General features: G+C 41.3%; 1 protein-coding gene and 1 long non-coding RNA gene across 7 annotated transcripts; one reads left to right on the plus strand and one right to left on the minus strand.

Moving 5' to 3' along the window:
- Window positions 1–400: 400 nt before the first annotated feature.
- Window positions 401–27,771, minus strand: dnm2a (dynamin 2a). 6 transcript variants are annotated; one of them, XM_072368895.1, is made up of 21 exons: window positions 27,282–27,771; window positions 20,998–21,071; window positions 20,622–20,771; window positions 19,888–20,091; window positions 19,541–19,639; window positions 19,286–19,446; window positions 19,042–19,184; window positions 18,526–18,661; window positions 18,340–18,407; window positions 17,583–17,721; window positions 15,608–15,694; window positions 13,968–14,038; window positions 12,789–12,840; window positions 11,546–11,578; window positions 9,529–9,639; window positions 6,330–6,439; window positions 6,065–6,176; window positions 5,251–5,415; window positions 4,703–4,926; window positions 4,269–4,532; window positions 401–691 (listed from the first exon to the last, which is right to left on the minus strand). In XM_072368895.1, the coding sequence occupies exons 1-21, from the start codon at window positions 27,440–27,442 to the stop codon at window positions 661–663; spliced, it is 2,595 nt and encodes an 864-aa protein (XP_072224996.1). In that variant the 5' UTR covers window positions 27,443–27,771; the 3' UTR covers window positions 401–660. The 6 variants fall into 6 exon arrangements, with proteins under 6 accessions (XP_072224996.1, XP_072224997.1, XP_072224993.1 ...); XM_072368896.1 differs by lacking the exons at window positions 401–691; window positions 11,546–11,578; window positions 17,583–17,721 and adding exons at window positions 1,405–3,970; window positions 11,784–11,795; window positions 16,822–16,960; XM_072368892.1 differs by lacking the exon at window positions 401–691 and adding an exon at window positions 1,405–3,970.
- Window positions 8,535–10,432, plus strand: LOC140273357 (uncharacterized). Its single transcript, XR_011908024.1, has 2 exons — window positions 8,535–8,845; window positions 9,210–10,432. It is a non-coding gene; the product is annotated as an uncharacterized lncRNA (long non-coding RNA).
- Window positions 27,772–27,805: the final 34 nt, after the last annotated feature.

The raw sequence follows: 27,805 nt of genomic DNA on the forward strand, positions 1-27,805 counted from the left end.
AGAGAAAAAAAAAAGAAAAGATTTTAATAAGCCTCAAGTTAAAAAAACAAACAAACAAACAAACAAAACAAAAACCCCAAATGTCTAAATGATTCACTGTTAACTCTGATATTACATGTATTTACACAATCATAGAGATAATTTCCCTGATGAGTTTTCCATCTCTGTTAAAATAGATAGGAAACAATGCTTCCATGTGGATGGTAAAGATAGTTTTATGTAAAACATTTACTTGCCGTTATTTAAAATACATTGTAGTCACAAACATACAGGACATAATGCCATGGCTAAAACCAACTAACCCTGTCGTTTCTCACAATTTGGCCACAAAAGCCCTTCATTTTCTAATTTGTTTTTCTTGGCATTAATCAAGCTTCAGTGGTAATTGTACACCATTTGAAAGACATGCTATCTTTCAACATTTGTTAGTCCTCAGAACTACTTAAATCAACACTCACACCAGAGTAAAAAACTTTTTGAATGCTGACGCCTCTCAGCTGGGATTCTTGGAATTGCACTGGCGCTTTCACATTTCAGATGTAGGCCTCTTACAGTGACATTGTAGCTTTTCTTTTAAATGGTCAAGAAAATAAATGTCCAGGTCTTCTCTTTCCGTTGTTGGCATCGACAGAAGTCACGTCCACTGCCTGCTGGTCAAGGTCACCAGTTGTTCCGACGGGGAGCCGGACGCCTGTTCAGGGACAACCAGCCAACATTAATCTTTTGATCTTGTGACACGTAGTCAAGAATTGCTTTTGTCAGGTAATATCACAGGATCCAGTTAGCAGACCACAGAGGCCATCTCTGTTAATGCAAATGTCAACTGGAGCGTAGACACACAAACATGAAATGTTTGAAACATGTGATGCTGCATTTCAGAGAGAACAAGACTTATTTCGGAAAACGTTTGGAGTGCAGGGGAGCGTTGGTTACTCTTAATGCATGTTTTTTGTGATAAATCAAGACTTCAAAAAGGCCCTCATAAGGGGCATTTCAAGCAATCAGGGTAAAAACCTACATGCCACTTTGATTGTTCATTGTCACTTTCAACAAAGAGTTGTCGCCTTTTACTGCCACATTAAAATCTGCTCTGAGTCAGTGCTTCCTGCTAAAGAAAAAAAACTGAATTGCGGTTCCAACTATAAGCAACAGAACAACTGATAAAGCCGACTATTAATGTGAGATGGAATATTTGCTGCCCACTCATTTGGGGGAGATGCATATGTTAAAGAGCACTGATCTACAAGCAACGCTGCAACGAGGCAGGCACCCAGCTACTGATGCGTTGCAATAGGAACGAGAGGGTGTGAATGTAGAGAGAGGCGGAGAGGAAAACTAGATGTTCTACGCTATCTGAGAGAAATGTAAGAAAGTGCATCACACAGGACACAAAGAAACACCAACCACCAGAGCCAGTCCCTTTATTGTACATAACACCTCTTTATTTTCTTTCTAAATCAGTTCATGATGTTTATTCAAATCAATTAATTGCTACAGAGGCACTTTACAAGGGTTTGCAAAACAAAAAGACTTTTGCAGATTGGTTTCCAACCCCTTCTTCCAGATTCAGAGTGGGGAGGGAAAGAGGACCAAGAGAGAGTACATAGGGAGACACGCAGGATGCCCAAAGCTTAATGTGCGACAGAGGCATTAACAGTCTAGGCTTCTCAAGGGCAACCTGAGGTGACAGGCACACTGGAGCTTCAATAGACCCTGGAAAAATAGGTTTTACCAGATGAACTACTAAATTCAGTGCACCTATTCATGTGTGCAATTTCCAATGTGAAAGGCCATCAATGTAAAGATTCAAGACTGTTCTTAAGAACAACTTAGTCTTTTTAGCTCTGTCATTGGAAGCAAGAGCTGGAGAAAAGAAGAAAAAGCACATTCTGTCTCAAGTTTAGGACATTTATGAATTATTTATAGGTTTTTTGTCCTGTTGGGTTTTTTAGTTTCCATCTCCTATCTAGGTAAAAGTCTAAGCAGAATCTCAAGACAGGATGTGCATTTATCTACCACTACTCCCACCACCCACTCACCACCACAACTGATCAAAATATAAAGACAGGAAACATCCAACATCACCCTCACCTTCACCCATTTTCAACTGAAATGCTTTAAGATGCTCCAAGGAAACATGTTTGAATTGTAAAAAAAAAAAAAAAAAAAAGAAAATACAATGGACAGAAAAAAAGCTCAAAGAGCAATCATAAGATATTTACCTGCAAATAATCACAACTGGATTTGTTAAGACCCAAGTGCAATCCCAACAGATTGTGATAGCAAACTCCTGTGGCCCAAAATAACGGTGAAAGTGAAGCTCAGGAACTGAGTAAAATAAAGTTGAACAGGGCTAATACAACTGAGACCAAAAACATGAAAAGAAAAGACAAATGCCCAGGTTATAAATAATGAATGTGGAGTTGACCGATCTCTTTTCCTTACACTGAAGTTAAATCAATGAAATTACAGTGTTAGTGATTCCTTTAATATGAAGACTACAGTTGCATTTTTAACATTTTGGGCTTTGATGACTAACAGCATGTATTTGCCAAAATGAGACATAAGCCTGCATAAACTCTGCAGTATAGGCCAGCTATATACAATATTTTTAATAAATGGAGGCAGAGATGTTAGCAATAACATTAATAAATGTACTTGAAAAGCCCAGAGTGAGATGTGGCATCTCCTCTATGTTTAAATCCAAATCGATACTTTCAAGCGCAGAGCTGGCTTCATCTAAACACCCACCAGCACCACCAAGTTTCATACGCTGAGAGAAAGCTCAACTGTGAGCTCTTCTATTTGAATCAGCTAATCCAGGAATTAACAAGGTTCACTAAAAGGCTGCAAGTCTCAGTGAACTGAATTAAACTGAGACTAAAAGGATTAATATTCATACAATTTAGAATTAGGAGAAAGCTTCCCACAACCTGCATTTCTGTGCATCTACTGGCTATTTGTGCATAGCGTCCTGATAAAAGACTACAACATCCCTGTTACGAGTGGCTTCCTGTAAGGCTAGACGGCTAGAAGTGCTTGGATTATAATGCTAAATCTTGCTGACGTCTTTTCATTGTGGAAGGATAATTCGCAGAAGAGGAGCTGAGGATACTTCCTCAGTCTCATGTAACCCTGCCCTGTGTCTTTTTATGCTTCGTCTCTGCTCCAGTAGGGATTTCATTTAAAGCTACATTTAAGCAATCATTAAAAAGGACAAAGTCACTCAAATAAAATAATACAAGAAAAAAAAAAATATATATATATATATATATACACATACATATATGTATATATACATATATAATTGACACAACCAAAAATAACAACTGTGATAATAAGCTATTGTTTTTCAGTATGAAATCAGTTGAGATAGGAAAACCCAGTCAAACATTAACAACAGGTTAAGTGTGTATGTGACACAGAGAGCATCTGGGCCTATTTAAAAAGGAGGGAGGAGAGAGGAGAGCCAGCCTGTACCAGTTAATAAGTTATTAAACGTATGCAATGTTATGCTGGGAGCCATGTCAGGAAATAGAAAAGTAACAGCTGCAGAAACAACCCACTTATGATCATAAAAAACTGAATTTGATACATCATCCTCTACTGTTTGAAGTTAATGCATCACATTGATCATCTGGGTTTTACTTAGTATTCCGTAGCAGTCAAATGTAATATGTAAGTGGTTAAGGGCCTTCTTTCCTTCCTGTGCATTTATAGACAGTATTAGCAGCTTATAAACATTGCTTGAATGAACATGTCGATGCTGCTGTACGATGCACATTATGCACCACTCTAAGTCAACCCCTCCCCTCGAGCCCCAGCCCCCGGCCGACGGTGTGTGGACACACACATCCACCCCCAAACACACACGCTTAGGTGGGCTTGGCCACAGCTCTAGTCTAGCAGGGAGGGCTCAGCAGGGCGGATAATGGTGGGCCGGTGAGACGGAGCACCAGGGGGTCTTCGGCTGTAATGAGGAGAGAAAATACAGGACAAGGAGTGAGACTTGCTCACAGAAACAGTAAGAAACCAAACCACCTGACAGAGAGAAAATACAGGAGGCCAGAGCAGAAAGAGGAAATCAAGAATTATATGAAAATTATTCCAGAAAGATGGGAAAACGGTAGTAGAATTGGTACCTGCTACTTTGAAAAGGAAGGTGATGAAAACATGTTAGTGACAAAAATATTACAAATACAGTGCAAATAAATGGCCACAATTTACATCCAAGACATTGTTTATTGTGTCATAAACGGAAGTCCTACCTGGGTACACCGGGTGGGACACGGGCTGGTCGGGAGGGGATCTGTGGCGGTGCACTGAAGGGATCCTGACTGCTGTTAAAGGCATTGATGGGTGGGCCTGGGCGGGAGGGGATAGGAGGTGCACCAAATGCCGGAGAGGGGTTGAGTGGAGCTCCGAAGGGAGGAGAAGGGTTCATAGGTGGTCCTGGTGTTGGGCCCCTAACAGCAGGCGGACGGCTTGGGGGCTGGGATGCGGCGGGAGGCGGTCTGCGCTGAGGGGTTGGACTGCGAGACAGATGATGCAAAATCAAAGTGAGAAGACAATAAATAATATTTGGTCTAAGCTGCAGCAGAGAGGGCCAAGCATTTCTGATAATGTGTCCAAAAGATACTTTGCAGCCATCACCAGGACAGGCTTCATAAAACAAGGTAACTAAACGCTAGGTCTCCCTCACCTGGCTTCTTGCATCCAGGTGTCATTTACAGGTGGTGGCACTGGGGTGGAGATTGTGCTGGTGCTGATGTCGCCAATAATATGCAGCGCTTCCTTGAGCGCATGATACATGCGCAACATTTCATCTCTGCGTTGGGCCTGGTCCGCTGACTCCTCCATGAGGCTGTTCTGGTCTCCAGATGAATAAAGATAAGCCAGCAACTCTGAGTGGATGAAATCCTTTGCCTGTATGGAAGTTCAGATTAAAAAAAAATCATCTATGAGGAGCGACTCAAATTTGGAGACAGCTGTGAAAAAGTGTTAGAGGCACTTCCCTATCTCGATCTTTTTATTTCCCACAGTACTCAACCACATGTGGAATTTTCTTGTACAAAGCTGAATGGACAATGATCGACGTACTCCTGCGATAGTCTGCAGTGAGAAAACAACTAATCTCCCCTATACTCCCCCCCAGCATGGTTGGACAGCGATATTCTACATCTAGCCTTTTACCATCTGATAGACCATAACCCGGTAAATCTGTTTGCTGCTGAGGACTTCTGGACTCACGCTGTTGATCATGAGATGCATAATGGTCTTGGGAACAAGGTCTCTGATAGATTTGTTGATGATCCCAATGTATGAATCCACCAGGTTGCGGATGGTTTCCACCTGCCGCTCCAACTGGGGATCCATGGAGAACGTGTCTGCAGGCGCAGCCTCTTCATTGTCCACCTTACCAACAATAAGCAGAACAGCGTAGAATAAGCAAAAGTACTGGACATCATGTGTACATCTTCAAAAGGTTTCTCTGCAGTAGCAACAAATGATGTAAAAAGGCCCTAAAAGAAAAAGCAGAAGTGTGAATGAATCCATTAACTGTTTATTATGCCAGTCTGTCCGCAGTAACCTTTGCACAAATGGCCTCAGCTATGATGCAATATGGACCACAAACATCCCTTTCACACCCCTTGGAGAAGGCTTAAAGGTGGGATTTCTGATTTCTTTCCTATTTTTTAAGCATCAAATTATTGCTTTTAAATCACTCTTGTAACTTTTTTTGGGCAATTCTTGTGGTTACGCAGCCTAAACTGTTACGTGGGCTTGTCTGATTAGTTTTGTCTAAAGACCCTCCAGGAAGATACATCCCAATGTCGATAAGACTTCAAACGAAAAAATGTTAGTGTTTGTGGCCAGTGTTATACTAATAGACTGTATCTCCATGCGGGCAAAAGTTATCCCTGTGCACACTTAAATGAATAAAAAGACAGTCACATGAGAGGATCTGTGACAGTATAATGTTGTAAAATGACTAATTCGCCTGAACATCAGCTGTTTTGTAAGACAATAAGGTCTGCAACACCGATAGTTTTTTTATTCATACCTGGTCCTTCTCGGGATAAACTCCTGCCCTGAGGAAAGATGCTTTCCAGCTGTCAACATCTTCTTGAGAATCGCAGGCCAGTTCTATTTGGCGAAGATCTTTGTACACGTTTCTATGCAGAACAGAAAAAGGAATGACACTAGTATTTCTGATTGTAGGCTTTCACAAATCCACAAGAACATGCATGCAGACAAAATCAATTCCATGGTTGGGCATTTTCAGTGGCCAACAAGTGTGTCTACTGAGCGACATCATCATCACTGACCTCTGTTCAGTGTTGAAGATCGCAAAGACATGCTTTGTGGACATAAAGCCTTTCTCAACATCTCTGATCTTCAGGTTGTCCAAAGGCAGCATATACTTCTTCTCTTTTTCCTAGAATGAGAAAGACCCCATTGTGTTTATAGAGCAGGCACACCGTTAGAAACCCTGAAGAACTGGAACACACAGGGAGAAGGTACATGTGAACACATTCAGGCTATAAACTATAAAATTCATTTAAAAAGCAACAACTAAACCAGTGCACTGTTTAACAAGGAGAAAATGTTAATAATGCCTTTATAAATTATTTTCAAACTAAACATGCCTGTACAAAAACTACTGACAATTATCTATAAGACAATTCTACTTCAAAATATGTTTTGGTTTCCATGTAAAGCCACAGAGGGATTTTAATGAGATTTGCATTTAGAATGGGGGGTGGTTGAGTGCTTTTGTAATGCGTCTTGTGCCAGAAATGCAGCTGATCCATGGGTCCAAAATGTTAGCCTCCATAAATCCTGCATCACTAATAAAACTCTTTAGGGTGATCCAACATGGCTCTGCGTTTGTTCAAGGGAATCTTTTGTGTTTTTTTGGGAAATAAGCAGCGTGTGGACGGGGTTTTGGGCGTGCCGATCTTCTGCTCGTTTGCACAAAGACTTTTTATTCATGCCTTCATCAGCTCATTGTGTTCAGCAAGTAAATGGTTCAGCCCAGTTGGATGCACAGCTGAGTCGAGCTACGGTTACAGCTCGACTTCAGTTATCGACTGAAGTCTGTCCGACACAGAAATGCTGCGGACGGTGGGAGGAAGCGTTTCTAACTTTATTAGTGGCAGATTACTGTACATGTGAGTAATGCTGAATTCCCCGTGTTACTCATGTTACTTTAATGGTGCTTTTGTCTGGCGTCACTGTGGTTACAAAATCTGAATTTTATTAGAGTAAATGCTTTGAGTGACTCCAAGCTGACGCATAAACTAACTTAATGGTCCGATTTTCAGTCACAATTTCTGACTCATTTAGTCTGCCAAAAAAAAAAAGGAAAATATACTGGAATGAGAGCAACTTAAATGGGAATTCGACTGTATTAATATACAGTTACGTTCGTTTTTTTTTACAAAAATCAGCGAAAAAGACTCTAGGGCATGTACAGAGTGCCCATTTGAGTCTCGTTGATCCCTAATCACATTATTTGGGATGTTATACTGCACAACTTCTGTAGGATTAGCATTTTAAACATCTGCTTTTTGGTCAGACTGACACAATATTTATTTTCCAAGTGTCATGTAAACATGCTTGTGCCCTAAGAAGTTTAATGCTGCTCCTTGAAGTTAGTAATAACCATATCTCTTTACTGTTAAAACCGTCACAATGTGGACTATGGTCTTTACCTCCAGTTCACTCCATCAGTTTTGCTCAGCAAGGACTCAAATGCATGGAAATGTTAACTTGCACCAAACTATTTACAGAGAACACCCATTATAATGCTACAGTTTCACAGAGCAAAGTTTTCTGCTGCCTTAAGGCTTAAAACTTGAAGTATTTAACATGTGAATGGATCCTTTTTTTGAACACTGTGCAATTCTCGGCCGTTTCAGATGAAAGACGATCGACATAAAATAATTTATGTATTTGATGGTTGCCAAAAATGTGAGCCCACGTCAGAATTAACAGAGGTTTGAAGACAGCCGTTGTCATGATGCTGTGATCAAAAAATAGACAGCGACAAATATGTGGCGTTCAGAAAAGCTGTAATGTGTAAACATTCAGCAATGACAAGTCACCGCCGCTGAGCAGACGTGGTGGAATGCATTTCCTCTGTGTGAAGGACCACCAGGCTGGTGAGATGAAGAAATGTATGATGAAGGCAAGGAGGAGGAGAGGAAGAAAAGGAGGAGCATGGGGGAGATCTAGGGGGATGGGGTGCCAGCTTTCACTGTTGAGAAGAGACATCTGGAAGCATTTACGTCTGCTCTAACAGAGAGCGGCACAGGCCCAACAGTTACATCACTCACTTCCACACAATCTCCCGCCCTCAGCACACACATAAAGAGCTAATTCCTTAACTGCCCGTGCACAGACAAACAAACAGAAGTGTGCCTGAAACTGAAAAAACACCCAAAGCATGAACTTTGGCTGTTTGCATAAGGACACTTTATAAAGAGGTGACCAACACTCTGGAGGATGCATGTCGATGAGCACCTTCACACACGCACACTTGTACACACTATCACCCCTCCCCTTCGGCCCCCGTAACCCAGTACGATTTCCTGCAAATTCCAAAGTCAGATCCCGGCTGGAACATTTCAGCCCGCCTGCCACGTCAGTTTGCCTACACCATCCTACCTCTCTCTCATTCTTTTGCTTTGCTTTTCGCAAAAGGCGACCATTTCGGTAGAGTTTGGGCAAACGGAGGCTGCTGTCATGGATTTCATCTTTAATTTTGGTTTGTAGTTGTATCTATTGGGGATGTTTTTTTGGCGGAAGAATGGAAACGACTGAGGCCTGAAAAGGAGCAGTAAGTAAGGCTATTTTTGTACTTATAACAGGAGACAAACAGTTAGCGTAATAAAATGAGTTTTTGGACTTGATTCTGACGCAGTCCGGCTTCCTCAATCATCTGCTTCTGCATCTTTATCTGTCGAAGCAGAAGCATGTTGTAGTGGAACTTGTTTAGCCACGAGGGATTGTTCGGAGCTGTCACTGAATGCTTTAAAAGTTTAGTTACTTAGTTACTTTTTATTCAGTACAGTACATGTTTTTACATAAAATCTTGTGGCATTGCATTTCTGGTTTTGCGGCCGTTATGTACGTGTTTTTTTTCCTAATATGTAAAAGTTACGCTGAGGTAATGTTTACACTATGTCTCCTTTTTTCTACAGTCCAAGGGCAGTGACCTGCAGATGCAATGACCTCCGGGTCCTTCCTCCCAGAATCCTCTCCCCCCACCCCACCCCACCCCGCCTGCCCAGTGTTCAGACTACCTGTTCCTCAGGCTACAGCTGAACAGTAGTCTGCACATTGGTTAGGTTAGGCTGGGTTGAGCACACACCTCCTGCCTCTGATGGTAATAGCACCAAATCTCCATTTAGGATAAATCATATTAACAGTGTCAAAAACATTGTGTTCCTCTTTATGTATTTCTGTGGCGCTGTGTTATGTCTTCTGAAACGCTGCATTAAAAAAATAAATTCGTCTCACCTCCTCGTCTTTGTACCAGGACAGGGACTCAGCTGTCAGGACAAACCAATATTCCTTGGAGCCTCCTTTCATGATGCTGATGTGTATGGTTAGCCAGCCTTTCCTGATTACCTACACAATGAGGAGAGTATGTGGGAGAGAAAAGGGTCGCAGGGAAAAAGGGACACCAGGAGGATGGAGGAAAACGGCTTTAACAATCAGACTCATACACTACTTAAATGTGCGCTTGATTAAGTGTTACATTATTGATTCGGGGGATTCGACTGACTGAAAAAATCTTACTCACTTACCTCAGAAATCATTGTTAAGTTAGTTATTATCTATGTTTTTTTTTGCTCTGTCTGTCTGTCTGACTCTGGTATTATTCAATGCTTTAACAAGGCAGTGCCACAGACAAAGAAGCAAAACAGCACTGAGTTATCAAAGGATAGTAACACATGCATAGGAATATACACTGAGTGGAATCAGGCTAAATTTTAATCAAAGCATTGGAAGATCAAAATGAGAATACTAGACATGGTTCTCTATTACTCAAGGAAAATCATTAAATCAACAAGCACTACCAGATACGGTCGAGGGCATGCTTGCCCCAACTCAGAGTAAAGACGGCGGTATGTTAATGTCAGAGGGTCAGTAAAACCTAGCCTATGCATCAGCTGTGTAAAGGCAGTCGGGTTAATGGGGTTAACTGGACTCGGGTATAAAGGAGGTTAATACTTTTTTAAAAAGAAGAAGGTAGAAGAGTTGAAAAAGTTAGTTAGGTTAACAGAGGGACAGAAATTTAAACAGCAATGTGGAAATCTGAAGTGGAGAGGGAGAAAATATATCAGGCCAAGAGGCTGAGTTGAGTGAATCATAAGCCAAGCAATTTCAAAGGAGTCCACGTAACCACTGGCTCCCCATTTTCTTACATAGACTCCCATGGCATTCAAGTTCATTGTCAGAAAGTTTCCTCTTGTGCTTCATAAGACCAAATAGGAATAGCACATTTTAAAGCCTTTTAGACCTCTCTCTCGCACTTCTTTTACTTGCGGAAAGAGAATTGCAAATAACGAATTACATTTTTTTATTTTTTAAAAGTGCCAATAAAAACATGGGAGAGGAGGTAAGAACATAGGAGCTTAACTGTTAGTTTGCCTTGGCGAGGAGATTACTTACAACTTTTCAGAAACAAGGAAACATTTCAAATCCCCTGTATCAAAGTCTTTTGGACATATTGTTTTCGCATTCTTAAGGCCATATGAAGGAGGCTTCTGTATCTACACTTTTTGCAAGCAGCACACGATGATCCCTAAACATTTAATAAATGATTCTAAACGTTTGGGATTCATTGGTTAATTGAAGATATCAAATCACATCTGACATTAACAGCAAGAAAGCTTTCATTTGATTCGAGGTAAAGGTGCCAATTTAAATGAGTCTTTATTCTGTAGATAGCAAGGAGAGGAAATAAATGAATGTTAATGAGGAATTTTGACTAAATTGTTCAACTACATCCAAAAATCACGATTAGTCACCAAATCAAGTTTAATCTCCGAATGCAGAAATTACAATCGGAGGTTTGATGCAAATCGATACAAAGAAAGTTTCTAAGAATAAAAAAAACATATACTTTACTCCATGTTTCAGAATCAATCACTTCCCACTTTCCCCATTTTGTCCAATTTTCACAAGGCAAACTTCTGAGTCACCACGCATGAGGCAGCAGCAGAGGTAAAAACCAAATGACAGGAGAACTGACGCCTCCACGGTCACTGGTGGAAGATTTCCTCATTCCCTTTCTCTGGTCCATTGTGGCAATTGACACCATTTCTTAGGTGGCAAAAGATAATGTATATACTCTTCAAAATATTCACTCACAAAATGTTAGTAGAATTACTGACAATTACTGCTTTATTACAGTGAAAAATTACAAGTTCAGATGAGTGTTACTATAAAGACAGTCCAAATTATTGGAAACTGTGTGCTGATACTAGAATGACATTTGATATCACTTTGGTAAGTCTGGAGACTCTACCTTTTCTTCCTGGACTTCTCCTAGTCCGCCAAGCTGCAGAGGGGTAAAACAACTCATTATGGCGAACGCATCAACTCACGTGTTCACAAGAGCGAGCCTTCAAAGTGATACCTCAAAGCAATCTGTCTTTAACACGGTAATCGCACTGGCTGACCTTAGTAAGATGGCCTCATTTCTTCTGTATGGCCTACCCCTGCTGCCCCTTGCAGGGTGTGGTTTAAATCTGTGGGGTACTTACCAGAATCTCACCCTGCAGTAACAGGAAGGGAAGGGGGATTAAAGCAGGGGGGGGTAGTATAAAATCAAAGCCAAAATAAGTGAGAAAATAAGGTAGCAAAGATGAGGTGCCGAGGAATGGGTGAAAGAAAGGAGGGAAAGGGTGACAGGTTGAAGGTTCGCAGGAGAAAAGAGGAATGAAGATATAAGACAGCACAGAACATGAGGAGTTTAGGAAAAGAGGGAAAAGAAAGAAATGGTAAAAATGAAACGGGAAATCCATGATGCAACCAGAAAGACAGATGAACAGAGGGAAGAGAGACAGAGAGAGGGGTAGAGAGACAGAGCAAGAGAGTTACATGCATTTAGAACTACTTCAAGTACATCACAATTTGGTTATTTCATATTTGTTGCTCAGTTGATCAGTGCAATGTCCATGCATATTCTGAATTTTAATTTAAAAAAAATAATAAAAAAAGAAGATGCTTGTGAGTTAATGGCAAAACAATCAACACAATTCTGCAATTAATCGTTGTTTGCTTCAGAAAAACATGCCAGAGTCGCATGCAAACAGCACAGAAAGAAGTGCTCTTTTTCAAAAAGCAGGGGAGGGGGCCTTCTTTAAAGTCACTAAGGCAACTCTCCCATTACTGAAACCGTCATCATCAAGGCTGATAGCAGCATAAAAGGTTGTATCTGAGTAGTGTATGTGTAAGGACCCTAAAAACACAGTTCGGCAAAAGGCTAAATATCCATCTGTACAAAACACAGGAGAAATACCAGCTTTAAAACATTGTGGACAAAGACAAGCCAGTTCAACACGAGGAGGAGAAAAGGCCAAGACTGGGTATAGTCCCGAGTTAAGATGACATACTGGGGAGTATCATTAACAATTAGACGAGGATAGGCTGGTTAATGGCTGAGGTATGTTCACATGGTTGATTAATAGGCTAATAATGGGAGGTATCAGTAAAGGAAGATTCAACCGATGATTGGTAAAACACCAGAACTAGGTGATAGAACATACCTGGTTGGGTATGGCCCTCTTCTTGTTTGCAGCAGTATTTCTCTGCTGAGCACTGTCAGTAAACAAAGACAGACAGATAACACACCGTATGAACACCAAACACAACCCACCTTAGACTTTCATGTTTCATCAAAACCTTACAGTCACTTTCAAAATGATGTTCCCTGTCTTATTCAACTTTAATTCTGTTAAGGAAATCACTAGTCTGGGCTTGGTTAAGTGTGAAAGCAAGTTGTAGTGTTATCATAGTGACAATTACAAACTATAAAAACACATGGAGGTGAAAACTGCTTCTAAGGGATTATATGAAGGTTCAAGCAGTCTCAGACAGACTATACACAAAACCCCTCAGTCTCATCTGAATGCCCACCTGTTGTTGCTGTACCCTGGGGAGCTACCATCATCCAGCCTTCTGAAGTCAAGACTGAAAGTGATGTCATGAGAACCGTTAAAGAGCCCTTGCTGACCTCTACATGCCATGCGGAGGCAAGGCATAAACCCTAACACATGCTCACACTTGCTTTGTTACTTGGTCATAACAAAATCCACACAGGAGAAGAGCTCCACTCAACTATAGGTTATTGTAACTGCTACACCATGAATCCACTCGCAAACTAACTACTTTAAAAGAGAACGCCAAAAAAGGAATGAGTTTCAATAGCAAAGCAGCTTCTGGTAAGGACATAATCACTGCTCTTTCCAGCTGCACAACAAGCATTCCTTACTGTGGGCAGTCAATCAGCACATTCGTTTGCCACGCAATGACACACGCTTGACTGACTTCCTTTTGGGGAGGGTGGTATTTTTTCATGCTGGGGAAAAGATGACCTTGATCGTTTTGGCATCCACCTCCACCACAGAGACACGTGCTCTGATGAGACTGGATCATAAATTGCCATGCGACATCACATTGAAGCACCGCAGATTTGCAACAAGTGTGTAATCAAAGGCAACACTAAGATTCCAGGCAGCAAAACAGTGGTCCAGATTCTGAAATGACAGCTATGTTGGACACATACTGACGACTTGGAGTGAAAAGGATTACAAGTCCTCCTTTTGTGAATTTACGGATTGAAAAATGAGGCGAGAAGCAATGAAATTTTAATGGACATCACTGGTTTCATGGCAACAAGCTGTAAATTAAACTGAATAGGTATTTGGGGGGGGGTTGGTACACACTTAGCGAAGCCTATGAAGTCCTCGTGGTTGGTGTTGATGTAGGACAGCTCAATGTCAATCAGCAGCAGAACCTTAAAGGCAGAAAATTGTGATTAGGATGGAAAGGTCTCAATTAAAATCCACTTACAGTGAAAAAAGGAGAAAGCGGAAAGTCTCACATCTCATATTACACACTTGCGAAGTGAAAAAAGGAAAGACACAAAGACAAAAAAACAAGACACAGCAATGCTGGAATAACCTGTCAGAGTGATAATATCAAGGCTGAAAGTTGCAGCATTGTGGTGGAGTTGAGAATGTGATTTCACTCAAAGGTTTCAGTTTATAAACCCTAGAATTTAACATGCTGTTGCTCAACAGCCTGCTACCTACCTACTGTTATCACTCGTAGATGCTGTCAGGTTTTGTAAAAACTACTCTGAAGTCGCTTTCTTGTCATTTCTAGATCTTTACAAACACAATTACAACTGAATTGTGCAATTGCAATTATTGTTATTGTGTTCATGGTTTCATAATCATAGTCTTCATTGTTTGAAAACAGCAGGGGTTAACTGACAAAAATCTGATAGCATCTGATAGCATCAACACAGTTTAATGAGACGCTAGTCCTCTGCAGGGGCCTGTAGAGGCTTAAAGGCAAACAGATGCATCTTTATTTAGGTTCTTGTATTCACTTCCAATAAGTGTTTTTTCTTAGAGGGGTTGGGATAATTATTAAATTATTTAGAGGCTTATAGTCACATAAAAATGGACAAACGATTACAAATATTTGGATGAATATCAATGATCTACTAAACTTTCTTAATAGAGACAGTTCTGGCCGTGTCTTAAGATGACCGAATGACCTCCAAGTCCAAAGCTGCAAACTGCTGCTACGAGAAAAGTCGCATAAAATATTTTGGTGCACAGATGTCATGAGGGTGGACTCAAAATGAGGTCATATTAACGCAGACATTATGTTAAAACAAACACAAAAAACCTAAGTGTTTAAAGTAGAACAGGATGGAAAATATCTTTTGGTACTTTAGTGGCTTTTTTTTTTCTCTTGATCGAACAAGCAGATGAGTCTTTCTGTTTAAACGCTAACTATCCCTTACAAAAGAATTTCAGAACCGAGCCGTAATTATGAACAGAAAAGAAAAAGTTTAGAATAATCCAGTTTTTTCAAACCCATTAATTTTCTTAAGTCTGCAAACCTCTCAGAAAAGCTTCTGTTTGATGCTTAATTTATAACCCACGCATCAATGCTGTGGTGACAAAGACAATGCAAACTTTAATAAACTAGAAGCTCCCTCACTGACACCAACTGTTTTGTCATGCCCTGAATAAATGAAAAAGTGAAACTTGCTAAGAAAAGTCAAAGTTTTTTTGCTCTCATGCAGCAGCTACATTCCGCAGCGAGATGATCTATAGATGATGAGGTTGATAATGACAAGTTACAACAATGTTGGTGCTTGGATGCAAGTCACCACATTTACATGTTGACTTGGTGGGTGTTTTGTTCCCAAACCCTTTCAGCATATTAGAGCTGCATTATATCATTTCTGCTTATTAAAAAAAAGCATTGAAAGTTGACTGGACTTCACGCCACTGGCTAGGGAACCACTAGTATATCAAATCAAATCAACATGCGAGCAACGCACCTGATCCTTGGTCTTTCCCTCTCTTTCTCTGACGTGGGTGGTGACAATCCTCTCGGTCTCCTCTCTCAGTCTGGGGTAGGAATTTAGCTGAAAGGCAACACAACCCGTAACTGCAGCACCAAACGCAGACACGAACACACATTTACATGTGAGCTTGAGCTTTATGAGACTTACCAAAATGTATCAGAGAGAAACAGGAGTGAGAAGTGAGAATAAGTAGAAACAAAGAAAAGAGTAAAAGATAGTCAAGTGACATTTCAGTGTCACAGATAGCCAGGCAATCCACAATCCGACACACAATCACACACACACAGATTGTCAATTCACAGCGACTGTCTCTTTTACAAGGGGATGAGGAAATTACTATCAGCCAGGGATGATGTGCCGACTTCATTTAGCGTCTGCTGTAATCCAAATGATGCAATTTTAACAATAATCAAAAGATAAACTAATATTTCACAAAGAAAAATGCAAACATAACCAATATATTTAAAACTAAACATCCCTGGCTGATTGTAAAACTTTGAAAATAATCCATGTTAGTGAAGACTGAATGAAAGAGGACAAACTGGAGAGGCAGAGGAAACCCAAAAGGCAGGGGGAAAGATGTCTGCTTTTCTGGGCGTGTTACATCATTTCTTGCTGTGCAGTGCCCTCCTCTGTCCACAAGATGGTAGTGGAGCACCGTTGCTATGGAAACGCTCCTTTAAAGCCTCACTGTACCCACAGTATCATCCCCACTCACTTCGCATCAGACCCTTTCCCTCCGATTAAGCAGAAAGCAAAACTAAATTCTACCATGTGGGTCAGTCAAGGAGCGTCACCAAGCTCTGCTCAGACAGACCAGGCTGGCTCTGGAGCAGGGAGAGGAAGTAGTGTGGAGGTGAGAAAAATAAACTGCTTAATGAGCTGGTGCTGAGGTCAAACGCCATGTGGGAGCCAGCTGGTGGAAATTTTAAGTTGTGCTTAAAATTTCATACATGATTTGTGAGTCATTGTTCGGTCAGAATGGTGCAGCAAGGTCCTCAGTCGTCAAGGAAATAGGGATGGAAATGTACACGCATTCACAGCAGGGGGCACAAAGTGGCAAATGAGGTTTGGGGCTGATTCTGCAGCTGCGAAAACTGCACTTTGATGATAGCGATACACATTTATAAACAGAGGGAATCCCTTCTCTTTCATGGCATCATGCCAGCATGTGTGTCCCTGGTTACCTTAACGGCACACTTCATGACGAGTGCGGTCAGTTCAGACACCACAAGGTCCACACATTTGAGGCTGGGTTCTTTGAGTTTGAGGATCTGCTTTTTGACAATCGCCTCGAAAGCCAGGTCAGGGGTGAAGAGCCCCGTTCTGTAAGGCCATGGGGTCAGATTGCGTTTTGTTGTGGTGGTAGAGAGACAGAGACAGGCAGAAATTGAAGAAAGAGGAAATATGGAAAGACAGAAAGGCAAGAAAGAGGAAATAAAAAGAGTTTGTTCAGTTAGTCGTTTCTAGTTGTTGAGAGACAGATTAAACAGTGGAGGACAAGCTGCAGGTTTTTCCACATTCACTCCCTTGAAAAGCCAGTTTCTTCTAAACTAGGACATTATCATAGAGACAGACAAGCCTCTCTACGTTTCACTGGCTCTATGCACTGAGCTGTGACACCTGCAGCTTGTCCAGGAGAGACCAGAGATGCTCATTCCTGGAAACATCTCTTATCCACGACAACACGTCACCCGTCACAACACTCCACAACACGACAGCGCTGCCTGCACACAGAGCCCGTGGGGCAGGGCTAGGCCGAGGGCAAACTGCACAGAACATTTTTTTTTTTTGTCAAACAAAAAAAAAAGCCAACTCCTGAGTGGAGACTTTTCCACGTTTGACAAAGATGGTGGTAATGCTCTGTGTCAGCATGCCTTTGACACAACCATGGTTGCCCCAACTTTGTGTCTCGGCCGGGTCGGGAGATGCTGGACACCTGCAGTACCTTGTTGGTGCACTGCCTGAATGTGTTGATGAGCTCCTGAATGACCAGATCGATACATTTGAGACAGGGCGTTTTCAGCTTAACGATCTGCTTTTTCACGATGGCCTCAAACGCCAGGTCTGGAGTGAACAGCCCCGTTCTGAGGATGCACAGAGAGACAGAGGCCAATGGCCGACAAATGGAACAGTTAACAGACATGTGGTCCAGAACAAAAAAAAAAACAAAAAAAAAAAAACATAGGTGGATATAAAGATAAAGTGAAAAAAAAAAAAGTGACAAAACGGGTGATTGTGAAGAGATTTGAGGTTACTGACAAAGTTAAAAGACTGACAACAAAGAGGAAAAATAAAGTGCACAACAAATGTAACACCAATGAGATATAACAGACAGGAAAAATACACAACAACAGAAACACACTGGACAATGGCACGCGACACAAATCCTCATAAAAACAGATTCATTTAGCAGAGAGAAACGTAAAAGGAGTGGGTGGTATTGCAGTGAGGAGATAGGACGAGGAACACTTGAATAATAATACTGAAATACTGTCAGTTTAACATACAACAGGTGATATTACGCCACTATAAACTGGTGCTGTTACACCAAGGTTTATTAACAGATAACTGAATTATAGAAGAGCAAATGCTCTGATGAAGGGAGAAAAGCAGTATTTCATACCAAAACATTACACTGGTGGACTACTTGTCTGCGTGTCTGCTTTGAAAGTTGATAAGTCAAATAGCTGCGCACTACTTGCCTGACACCATGAACATTTTTGATTGCGTGGCTGATTTCCCGCCTTAGCTCCTTTTCATCAAACACAATCTGGGGAACAAGGAAGACAATGGAATCATTGAACAAATTACATTCTACATTAATCTTTGTAGCTCCAAAGTGTAACCCAACGTCCCTGAGTGTAGTGGTATGAATATTGAGCGATCACCTTGACTAGTTCGAAGGGGAAGCGTTCGTGGAAGATGCGGTTGATCTTCGCACCGCCTGACAGCTCATTGGTGTCCACCTGGTCCCCGGAGCCCTCAATGCATTTTTCAAAGTCCACACCAAACTGCTGCACCATCCTGATCAGGATCGAAAAGCCAAGCGATGTGTGAATTATGTTCTTATTGTTCATCAATCCATTGAGAGCAGATAGAACATATACATGTTTATCCCTTTCAGACTAGATGCAGCATTTTCTGCTTGCTCATCTCTTAAGAGCCTATTGTTATAAATTTGCCTATATTATGAAGCCAAAGCTCAAATTCAGTGGTATGACAATATTTGTTCACTATAAGGCATCTTCTTTTGGGAGCGTTTTCCCTTTAATCTTCAACAGTGATCCGTGAGATGTCGCAGCATTAGTAACCTCAATACAACAATGGGCTGTGCAAGAAAAATGATCACTAAGTTGCGTCTGTCATTTGCATTTCGAAATGCAGAAATATTTATTTGCACTCACTGCAACAATGCTTTTGTTTTGCGTGTTGGGTCATCAGGACGGAAGTTCTTGTACTCCTCAACCTCCTTTTCCAGGGAGAGGAGCTGACTCTGCAGCTTACTGCGCAGTCCAGGCAGGGTATCCCTGATGTGATTGGTTAGTTGCTACAAACAAAGGTTGTATGACTTAAGAGAACCACCACAATGCACAGCAAAGACAAAATGGTATTCCACCATTTTAAAAACAAAGACAGGTTAATGCAGACCTGATTAAGTGTTTTTTGTAGATGTGGTGTGCCCATACGCTCGGCCATGTGTCGGTAAGCAGGGTGAGACAGGAAGAACTTTCTTTCAGCAGCCAGAGCGGCGCGGATGTCTTTCTTCCCATCAATGTCTTTTTGACTGCGGTTCACGACCCCAATATAACCTTCCCAAACGGAAACAAATGGTCATTTCAGATTTCCAACGTCATTCAAACCATAAAGCCTGTAAATATGTCTGGGTGTTTATGGGACGCTCACCTCTCCGCAGGGGCAGAAGTTTATTTTCAAGGATGTCCTTTGCATCTGTGCCTTCATCCATCAGATCCAATTTAGTTATAACACCAATGGTACGCAGCCCTACACATAATCATAAAGTGTGACTTCATCATCAATACAAGCATATTTATCACCTTTTTAAACACATCGTGTTTATCAAAAACATAAAACACAGTCAGAATCCTGACACTGAGAACAAGTACAAGTTAAGTTACTGTTATGGTCTTTTTCCAAGCAGAAGCCTATTTAAGACCCTGCTGCAAATGGGAGGTAATGTGCATCGGAAGACAGCTCCCACTGCTGAGCCGCCTGAAAGCTGAATGCTTTACCCTGTGGGTCCACTTCCTTGGCGATCTTCAAAGCGTCTGAGTTAGCTAGATCAGTATTAGCAGGGGTGACTGCCAGAATCAGACAGCTCTCCTTGGTGATGAACTGCATAAGCATATCTCTGATCTGATGCTCAATGTCTTGTGGTTGGTCTCCAACAGCAACCTTCGTCATACCAGGGAGGTCGATTAGGGTCAGGTTCAGCACTATGTCACACAAAAACAAAAAAGTAAAGCAGGATACACACGTTTTTCAATGTTTTTAACAGTGTTTTCAAGGTAAATCAAACACTGTTAATCTCAGTTTCACATATTAAAGAGTGTCTGGGGTGGGAGAGAAAAATGTATCTTTTACTCATTCAGAATAAGTCATTTGTATCCTATGCTACATTTTTAATGTTTTATCCATAAATACGTCTTAATCTTTTGACAACAATAGATGTGAAAACACAACTGAAAGTAACAAATAAACGTTCGTGACATTCATTCATCTCATAAAAACATCAGAGGAGTGCCCGTTAGCTTTTAATGTTCAGCCTAAATTACAACGCTCCCAACGATGCATGTGACATTTCACATGACTTCTTTTTTCTTTTCCATAAACTAGAGCAAGACATGCAAATTCTGAGATTGTTGGCTTTTCAATATATTAATATATATCAAGTTTATGCATAAAATAGCCAAAGAGCTCAATGTGTTTATGAATGTGTGGTTTTAAAAAGACTTATGCCAATTACCGTTTGGGGAGTAGACCCTGAGGTTAATCGGGATAGGGGAAATGCCTTTATTGGATCCCGTTATTCTGTCCGTCTCCGCCTCAATTTCCGCCCGCACTTCATCAAAATCCACAAACTTCTTTCCCTTGCAGTGCAGGAATTCAGCATATTCTATACAGAGGGGGGCAGAGCACAGTGTATGAGAGGTGAGATGAGGGAGGCAGCAGGACGGAGAAGAAGAAAGAGCAGGCGGAGAGAGAGGAGCAGAAAATTCAATTTGAGAGATGAAAGTAGCAAACAGTGTGCCTAGCTTAAGGCACAGTGACTGAGAGGCCATATGCAGGGCAGTGATGAAAGGAAATTGGGATGTGGCTGTGCACTGGACAGACAAACTCACCTGCTTTATTGTTGACCAGCTGCAAAATGAGAGGTCTGCGGGTGACAATGCCTGATCCACGCGGAAGAAAGTCCCTGAGTGAGAGAGACGGACGAGACAAAAAAAAGAAAGACACATCAGAAATGTGGGGAATGGAAAAAAAATGTTTTGTGGTGTTGAATAAAATGGGGCAGACAGACAAAGGAACACAGAGACAGAAAGAATGAAAGAGAAAGCCAGACAGTGAGGAACAACATTCAATTATTTATCTCACTCCATGTCCATTTCCCCACAGCATGTCCTCTGGTAAATCAATGGGCGAAGGAGAAGTCACGCCTAAAACGTGTCAGCAACAAATCAAATGTGACTGTTGTTTTCTCTCCTCATTAGAGCTTTAGAGATTGATTCATGCACACCCGCTCCTGCTAATACAGGGTGGTTACGACCTAAAATGGAATTCACAAATTTATCATCTGCAATACCTTACACTTCAGTTCACTGACTCATTAATGCTGAACAGGGTGGACTGTGAAGAAAGACCTAATACTTGACTAGTGCCCATATAGGTTCAGCTCCATCTTTTACATGGTCACTCAGGTCGGGCAAAGCTCAATTACCAAAGTGTTGTTAATGATTGATAGATGTTTAACTTTGCTGGCTTTTTCAGGCTCATATCAAGTAATGCATCAGACAATGCAGCTTTACACAAGATTGTATGAAATACATTAGAGAGCGCTCGTACTCAGGAGGTGAACAATCACAACAGACGACACATTCATATCAGAAAGCTTAGATTATTAGCAATGCTAATGTTAGCAGCTTCAGCAATGAACAGACATTCACTTCTGTAGTTTAATAATGCAGTCAGTTACACCGAGTTTGACATAAGCCAGCCTGGCATGATGTGGACTTTTAGAATAAAATAACATGTCAATTAGCAAATGGATGATGGGTATCCCGACCACACACACGGGAGAAGGATATTAATTCCTCATTTTGCTTTTGCAGGTATGTTGCAGTACTTCTTTCTTTCTTTTTAATATCTTTTATGTGCAGATAAGTGAGTTGCTCTGTCCAGCTCAGCCGGGGCATCTGCATAAGCAGATTCTTTGAAGTGAATCAAACAGAGTTTCTGAAAGATTAATTCTGTTTAGCTTTACAGCTCAGAAGTGCCGACTGTCCCAGGGGGAAGTTGTGGTTGAAGAGACGGCTTTCTGTCATCTGACATCACGGACAATGATGCATTTTAAAAATGGATACAGTAAATGACAAAGTAAAGCTGTTGTCATTAACTTGCATCAGAAAAGTCAAACTCGTGAAACGGTTTTATCAGACAAGTTTGGTTTTGTTTGCTAAGTGAAAAAATGATTAGAGATTTTGGTTTGATCATTGTGTTTATCATGCGTTTGACAGAAATGTGTTTTAAATTCTATATGCCTTCATGTGAAGTAGTCCAAGTATCTACAACATACATTATTACAGTCAGAGGCAAAGCTCATGATTACAGCCAGCAGCTGCATTTATGCAAGGCAGAGCTGTGTCAATACAAGAGACAGCAACCACGACAGCGCCTTGAACACACAACTCTCAGCTTGTCAGAGTCCTGCTGTGCATATTCTTAGCTACTTGCTTGCATGATGCTAATTGCAAAACATGTTGCAGTGCAGAAAGGATTTCGTAACGGTAAACAAACAACAGCACATGCTGCTGGTGCGACTGTGCATCACTGAGATGTGAACCTATAGAAAACAATGTGGTCTGTTTGTTCCTCATTAAGTGACAGGACACCAGAGGAATCTTAAACCGTATGGTCAACGCTGCTTAGTCAGCGTTCAGATGAGGCTCCTCCACCCAGTCTTCTGGGCTCCTCCCAATTCTGAATATCCCTTTCCTGCTCTACAAATACACAACATCTGGTGGTAATCACCAATCCCAGTCATGGAATATTTCTATCAGAGCTGAGCATGGCACTAACCTACACACTCCCTTTGCTTTTTTCTCTCATTCTTGCCAGATCAACACGTCTGAAGAGTCTGAAGCAATGCTAAGCCTGCACAGTGATCTCATACTGGAAGTGATGTGTCTGCCATAAGACAAGTCATACTACATGCTGCTTGCTTTTCCGAGACTGTAGCCCTGTGGTTAAACAGTAGAGAACATTCTGGATGGCATCCACAGCTAAAGTCAGCAAAAATCCACAGGTCTGTGGTTCAGCACTGGTGCTGTGTCATTCTCATTATGTGGATCAGGCAGGCATTTGTCCCCATGGCAGACAGTACAGAGAGCCCTGGACAGGGTTTGGGAGCAAGAGAGGGAGAGTATTAAAGATAAAGATTAAAACTAATTCAAGCAGGATGAAAGGAAGCAATATGAAGAGGAGACAGACAGACTGAGAATGGTAAGAAGATGCTGACAGAGATCACAGCTAGAAGGACCTCTTCAAAAACTGTTAATGCTCATAAGTGGTGGTTGTCAGCCAAATTGCAGACTGCTCACTTTAATCCAGATACCATTGGAACTCCCACAGCAGGCTACTTTTTCCATTGGTTGGCCACTCCTCCATATCATTGTTAAAAAGCCCTTATATTTGTCATTGTTCCAGGCCACACTCATGGTTCAAGTCACTCTCACCGGATTCTCAGTAGCAAAACACCATGTCACCAACTCAACAAGCAGGAAAGGTGAGACACAGACAGTACAGATAGAATCTGCTCTAAAATACCACAAAAGTAATTTAGTCAAAATTGTTTGCTTATACTCTGTTAAAGAAACATCAGACAAGAGCACTAGAACGGCTCAGTATTTTTTACAGACAGAATCGCATAAACGGAAGTGGCATATTGAAAAGAGGCCTGGATTTCATTATTGATGCGCTGTAAATGATAGACGAGGTTCAGCAGATTGAGTATCATTTCATGCATTATGCATGGTCAGGAAAAGAGTTTGTGTGCCTCCCTCCATCTAAGAAAGCAAAATAAAGGGAGAGTAGGGCAAGGAGACAACGCCAGCTCTCCTCCCCCTGCTTGCCTGCCCCAAAAGTCTTACAAACAGACAGAGCAACTCTGAGGAAGCATAGCCCACAGCTGATCCTCCTTTCATTCCAGTATGAAAAGCTTTTAAACACGGAAACCAGTTTGTGAAATTCTGAGGTCATAGTAAACTCTCAGGGGAGGGCATGGTACACAAAAACTGTTGGTGGTTTGGTGGGGCTTATTCAATGGATCTTTGGAGTGGCAAGAAACACATAATTATGGCTACCCGCATTCCCACACCACGGTCTGTAACTGTGGTTCCAAGAGGCATCCCTGGGCAGCAAAGCCTCTTCAATCACAACCAAAATCCAAGTGCTAAGTGGAAAATCCCCAATCACTGCCACTCGGCTGTCTGTAACTCTTCTTCACAGGGATTTCCACCGTGCTGCACACTATTATCAAGTCTGGTAGATCTCTCTGTTCAGGTTCATTTACAGATCCATGCCATCATTCCAGAATAAGTTTGCCTTAACAAACAAAGAATGTGGCACAAGCATTTATCAAATAAACTCGTGTTTTTGTAAACATGGCATAGAATTACGGCGAGGCTGCCATATGTGTGCTCCATAAAAGACAACGTCAAACTTAACACAACTGTTAGGAGAAGCTTCAAACATCTTGTTTCTCTGTAGCCTATGTGCCGGAGATCTGATAACTACCTCCACCCAGACCAGCTTGCAGTACAAGATATGACATCTCAACTCCCAACAAGTCCACTGAAATAACTCCACAGTACAGAACAGCTAAAGATAGAGAAAAGGGTGTGATTGTAACTGTTAAACAGTTAAACCTGTTAATAATTTTTTGATAAATTACTTTCATCTTTTTAGATTTTTACTGGTGATTTCTCAGGAGCTGTAGACCTTTAATCGAGCAACCACTTATATATGACTAATGACAATGATAATGAGTCTGTCGAATCAAATGCTTTAAAAAGCTGTCATCATGAAGGCAGAATGAGAGAAGCTTTCAGTCAGAAGTGGGGTCACTCATTTAGTTGCACGAGTAGAGCAAGAAAATAACCAAAAGCCATACCAAAAAAGAAAAACAAAGATTCACAAATATATGACTGTGTTGAGTCAGATTGGAATAATTTCTGTCCGCCAAAGTATGCTGATCATCCAGCCAAAATTAGGGGGTCTCCTGTAACAAACCTGAGAGAAACAGAGCCTGAATCACATCAGCAAGACGGATCACATAGACCTTAATACAAGTTGGACTGCCTGAGCTACACATCAGGAGAGAGATACAGTGTCTAAAATGCAAACACATATTTACTGCATGTCATTCTATCCCACAATAAGATCCCACTTTCCCCATTTTCCACAGAAGCCAGAAAATGAGGGATGGTAGAACGTGTTAGTTAAAGAGAGTGAAGCACCAAGTTAGGCCAACTGGCAAATGTATCATATTATAACACCAACACGAGAGAAAAAAAGGAGAAGGATTCTCTTCTCAGCATGATGTGACTCTGTTTCAATTGTTGTTGGTTCCGCAAAAAGTAAACGAGGGATCATTTTCTTCCCTAAGGACACAGGGATAAAGCCCCTCTCTCTCTCACACTCAACATGCACCTGAATGGATCTCTGCCACTGGGGAAATTATAGAACAAACATAATTGAGAGCAAAAAAAAATGCTTATTATTGTTCCGTCATTGTAGAGAATTTGCAAGTGAAAAATCCTACAGGACTGCAAAGGCATAGCTTTGCATAAAACATGCCACAAAACATGACAAAGGGTTTAGGTATGGGCCACTCACGGCCTCAAACACACCCTTTGATCAACAATGAGTCATTGTTGCTATTACAATGATGTGCAATAACACCAAAGTGCTTCCAGTATGAAGCGAGACTCCACCCTCAATATATAAGTTTGACTTTTGCTGTTCAACCTTGTCTGCATTCAAAGTCACCTGCATCATCAGCAACCTGCGTACAGAGTAGCCACTGAACTTCTTTTAATCATAAAATCATAAACTTTCAAGTGCAGCATGCACATACTCATGAGACTCCAGGTCACAGCAAAGCCACAGTAATGTTTAAGTAAATGGATGCATGTTAGTCCTGTACACAGTCGTAAAAAAGGAAAGACAGCACAGGCTTGAGGTCACCATGAAATGTCTCATGATAATTGCAGCTGATGTCTGTCAAGTTCTCTCAAAGTACAAAATACCACTCAACCATATTAATTTGCACTAAGTGGTAGTCTAATCTGCAAGTGTAGTCTTGCCTGAGAGCAGTTACGACATTTCCAGAACGTTTATAACAGAAAGCCGGTGTGAATGCCATTTTAATAGCCAATGTGCCTTCTCTGCACTGCGAGCTGGCCTGTGCGCATGAGTGTGATCGTGAGATTGCTGTGTGGGTTGGGTTAAACATTGAGTGGCCCTCAAAGGAGTGGAAACCTGCTAAACAAGCTGCTTTAGAGCGAGCTTGTTTTGCTCCTTTTATCTGCAGGGTGATCTCCCTCACTGTTGATGTGGGAAAGGACAAAAGGACCAACACGTTGAGGAGGGTAGAGCTGAGCTACTGGAAACTGTAACTTTAAGACATTACACTTCAAAGACTGAAGCGCGTTTGAGTCTGTTTCAAAACTTTAACCAAAAACAGAAACAAAAGCAGAAGATAGTAAGGGAAGTTATGTCTGTTACGGATGTGAGATTACACACAAAATGTCAGCGTTTTGTTGGCCTACTTTGAGACAATAAAGTAAAGAATTATAAAAAAAACTGCAAACGCTGCAAAAATACATATCTACTGGATCTAAGGGACTTACACTGTCTTTATTAACAGGGCTTGCATATTACATATTTGCACACTTCTACAAGAGTAAATTAACTTCTAAAATAACCTCTATTGTGATTAATTATCATGATCAATGTTATGCCCTTGTAGATCATCTTTCAAAATCACTATAACAACAATCTTCAAGATACTGGAGAGGATCTCATGTACAGCGACGATGGACTACTAGTGCAAAAAGGCTAAAAAAAAAAACATGCATATACTTTTACCCTTTCAATTAATACTATTATTAAATCAAGTGTTTTTTTTAACATAACTTTACCAACAAGGCTGGTTTACGATAAATGCGTAACTCAAATTACGTACTCGTAAGCAACTAACGTTAGCTTAACTTTATGGTAAATGACGTCTCCAAATGACCGTAACACATTCATATCTGCACTTCGAGAAAGTATGGCTGTCTAGAAACTGTGTAAAGAACGATACAGTTGCAGTAGATTACTAATTTAACCATACATTCTCGCTTACCTCCCAACAAAATTTTCCAAAACAGAGCTTTTTCCAGCGCTCTGTCCACCGACCACAGCAATCTGAGGAAGGTCTAAATTGCAAGCCTGACCGATTGAGCTGAAAGCGTCTTGAAGCTTGTTGATCAGGGGAATCAGGTCTTCCATGCCCCGGTTCCCCATGGCTTCGTTAGCTCGGAGAGCCCCTTCAACACAACGAAGACTAGAGGCGAACGCTAGCCGCGCTATCTAGCTAGGTAACGTTAGCTTAGCAGCAAGGTGCTCTCCGGTTACTTAGAAGTGTTGAGTTCCGCCGTTTCAAACAGCTCAAGTTGTTTATGTCTCTTTGAACACTTGGGCGACCACTTAAAATGCAATCCACGTTATCATAATTCCGTGTTCTTTTACAAACACTGATTAAAACCACTGTCTGTCGAAACTGACGAAAAATTCGAAAAACAAAACTTCCTCTACATAAACCTCATCCGGTCAAGAGAGACGACATCCGATCGAAACCGGTAGGTACATACCCGCCTCTTTTTTTTT

This window comes from Leuresthes tenuis, unplaced genomic scaffold, assembly GCF_036924035.1.
Source record: "Leuresthes tenuis unplaced genomic scaffold, fLeuTen1.0.hap1 SCAF_17, whole genome shotgun sequence".
In the NCBI taxonomy this organism is placed as follows: Eukaryota; Metazoa; Chordata; class Actinopteri; order Atheriniformes; family Atherinopsidae; genus Leuresthes; species Leuresthes tenuis.

Coding starts and splice junctions, on each gene's coding strand:
- dnm2a (XM_072368892.1), bottom strand. CDS start 27,442: ATGGGGAACCGGGGCATGGAAGACCTGATTCCCCTGATCAACAAGCTT. Junction 19,447..19,540: donor ACTTCTGCCCCTGCGGAGAG/GTGAGCGTCCCA, acceptor CCGTTTGGGAAG/GTTATATTGGGGTCGTGAAC. Junction 4,533..4,702: donor ACCTGGATGCAAGAAGCCAG/GTGAGGGAGACC, acceptor TCTGTCTCGCAG/TCCAACCCCTCAGCGCAGAC.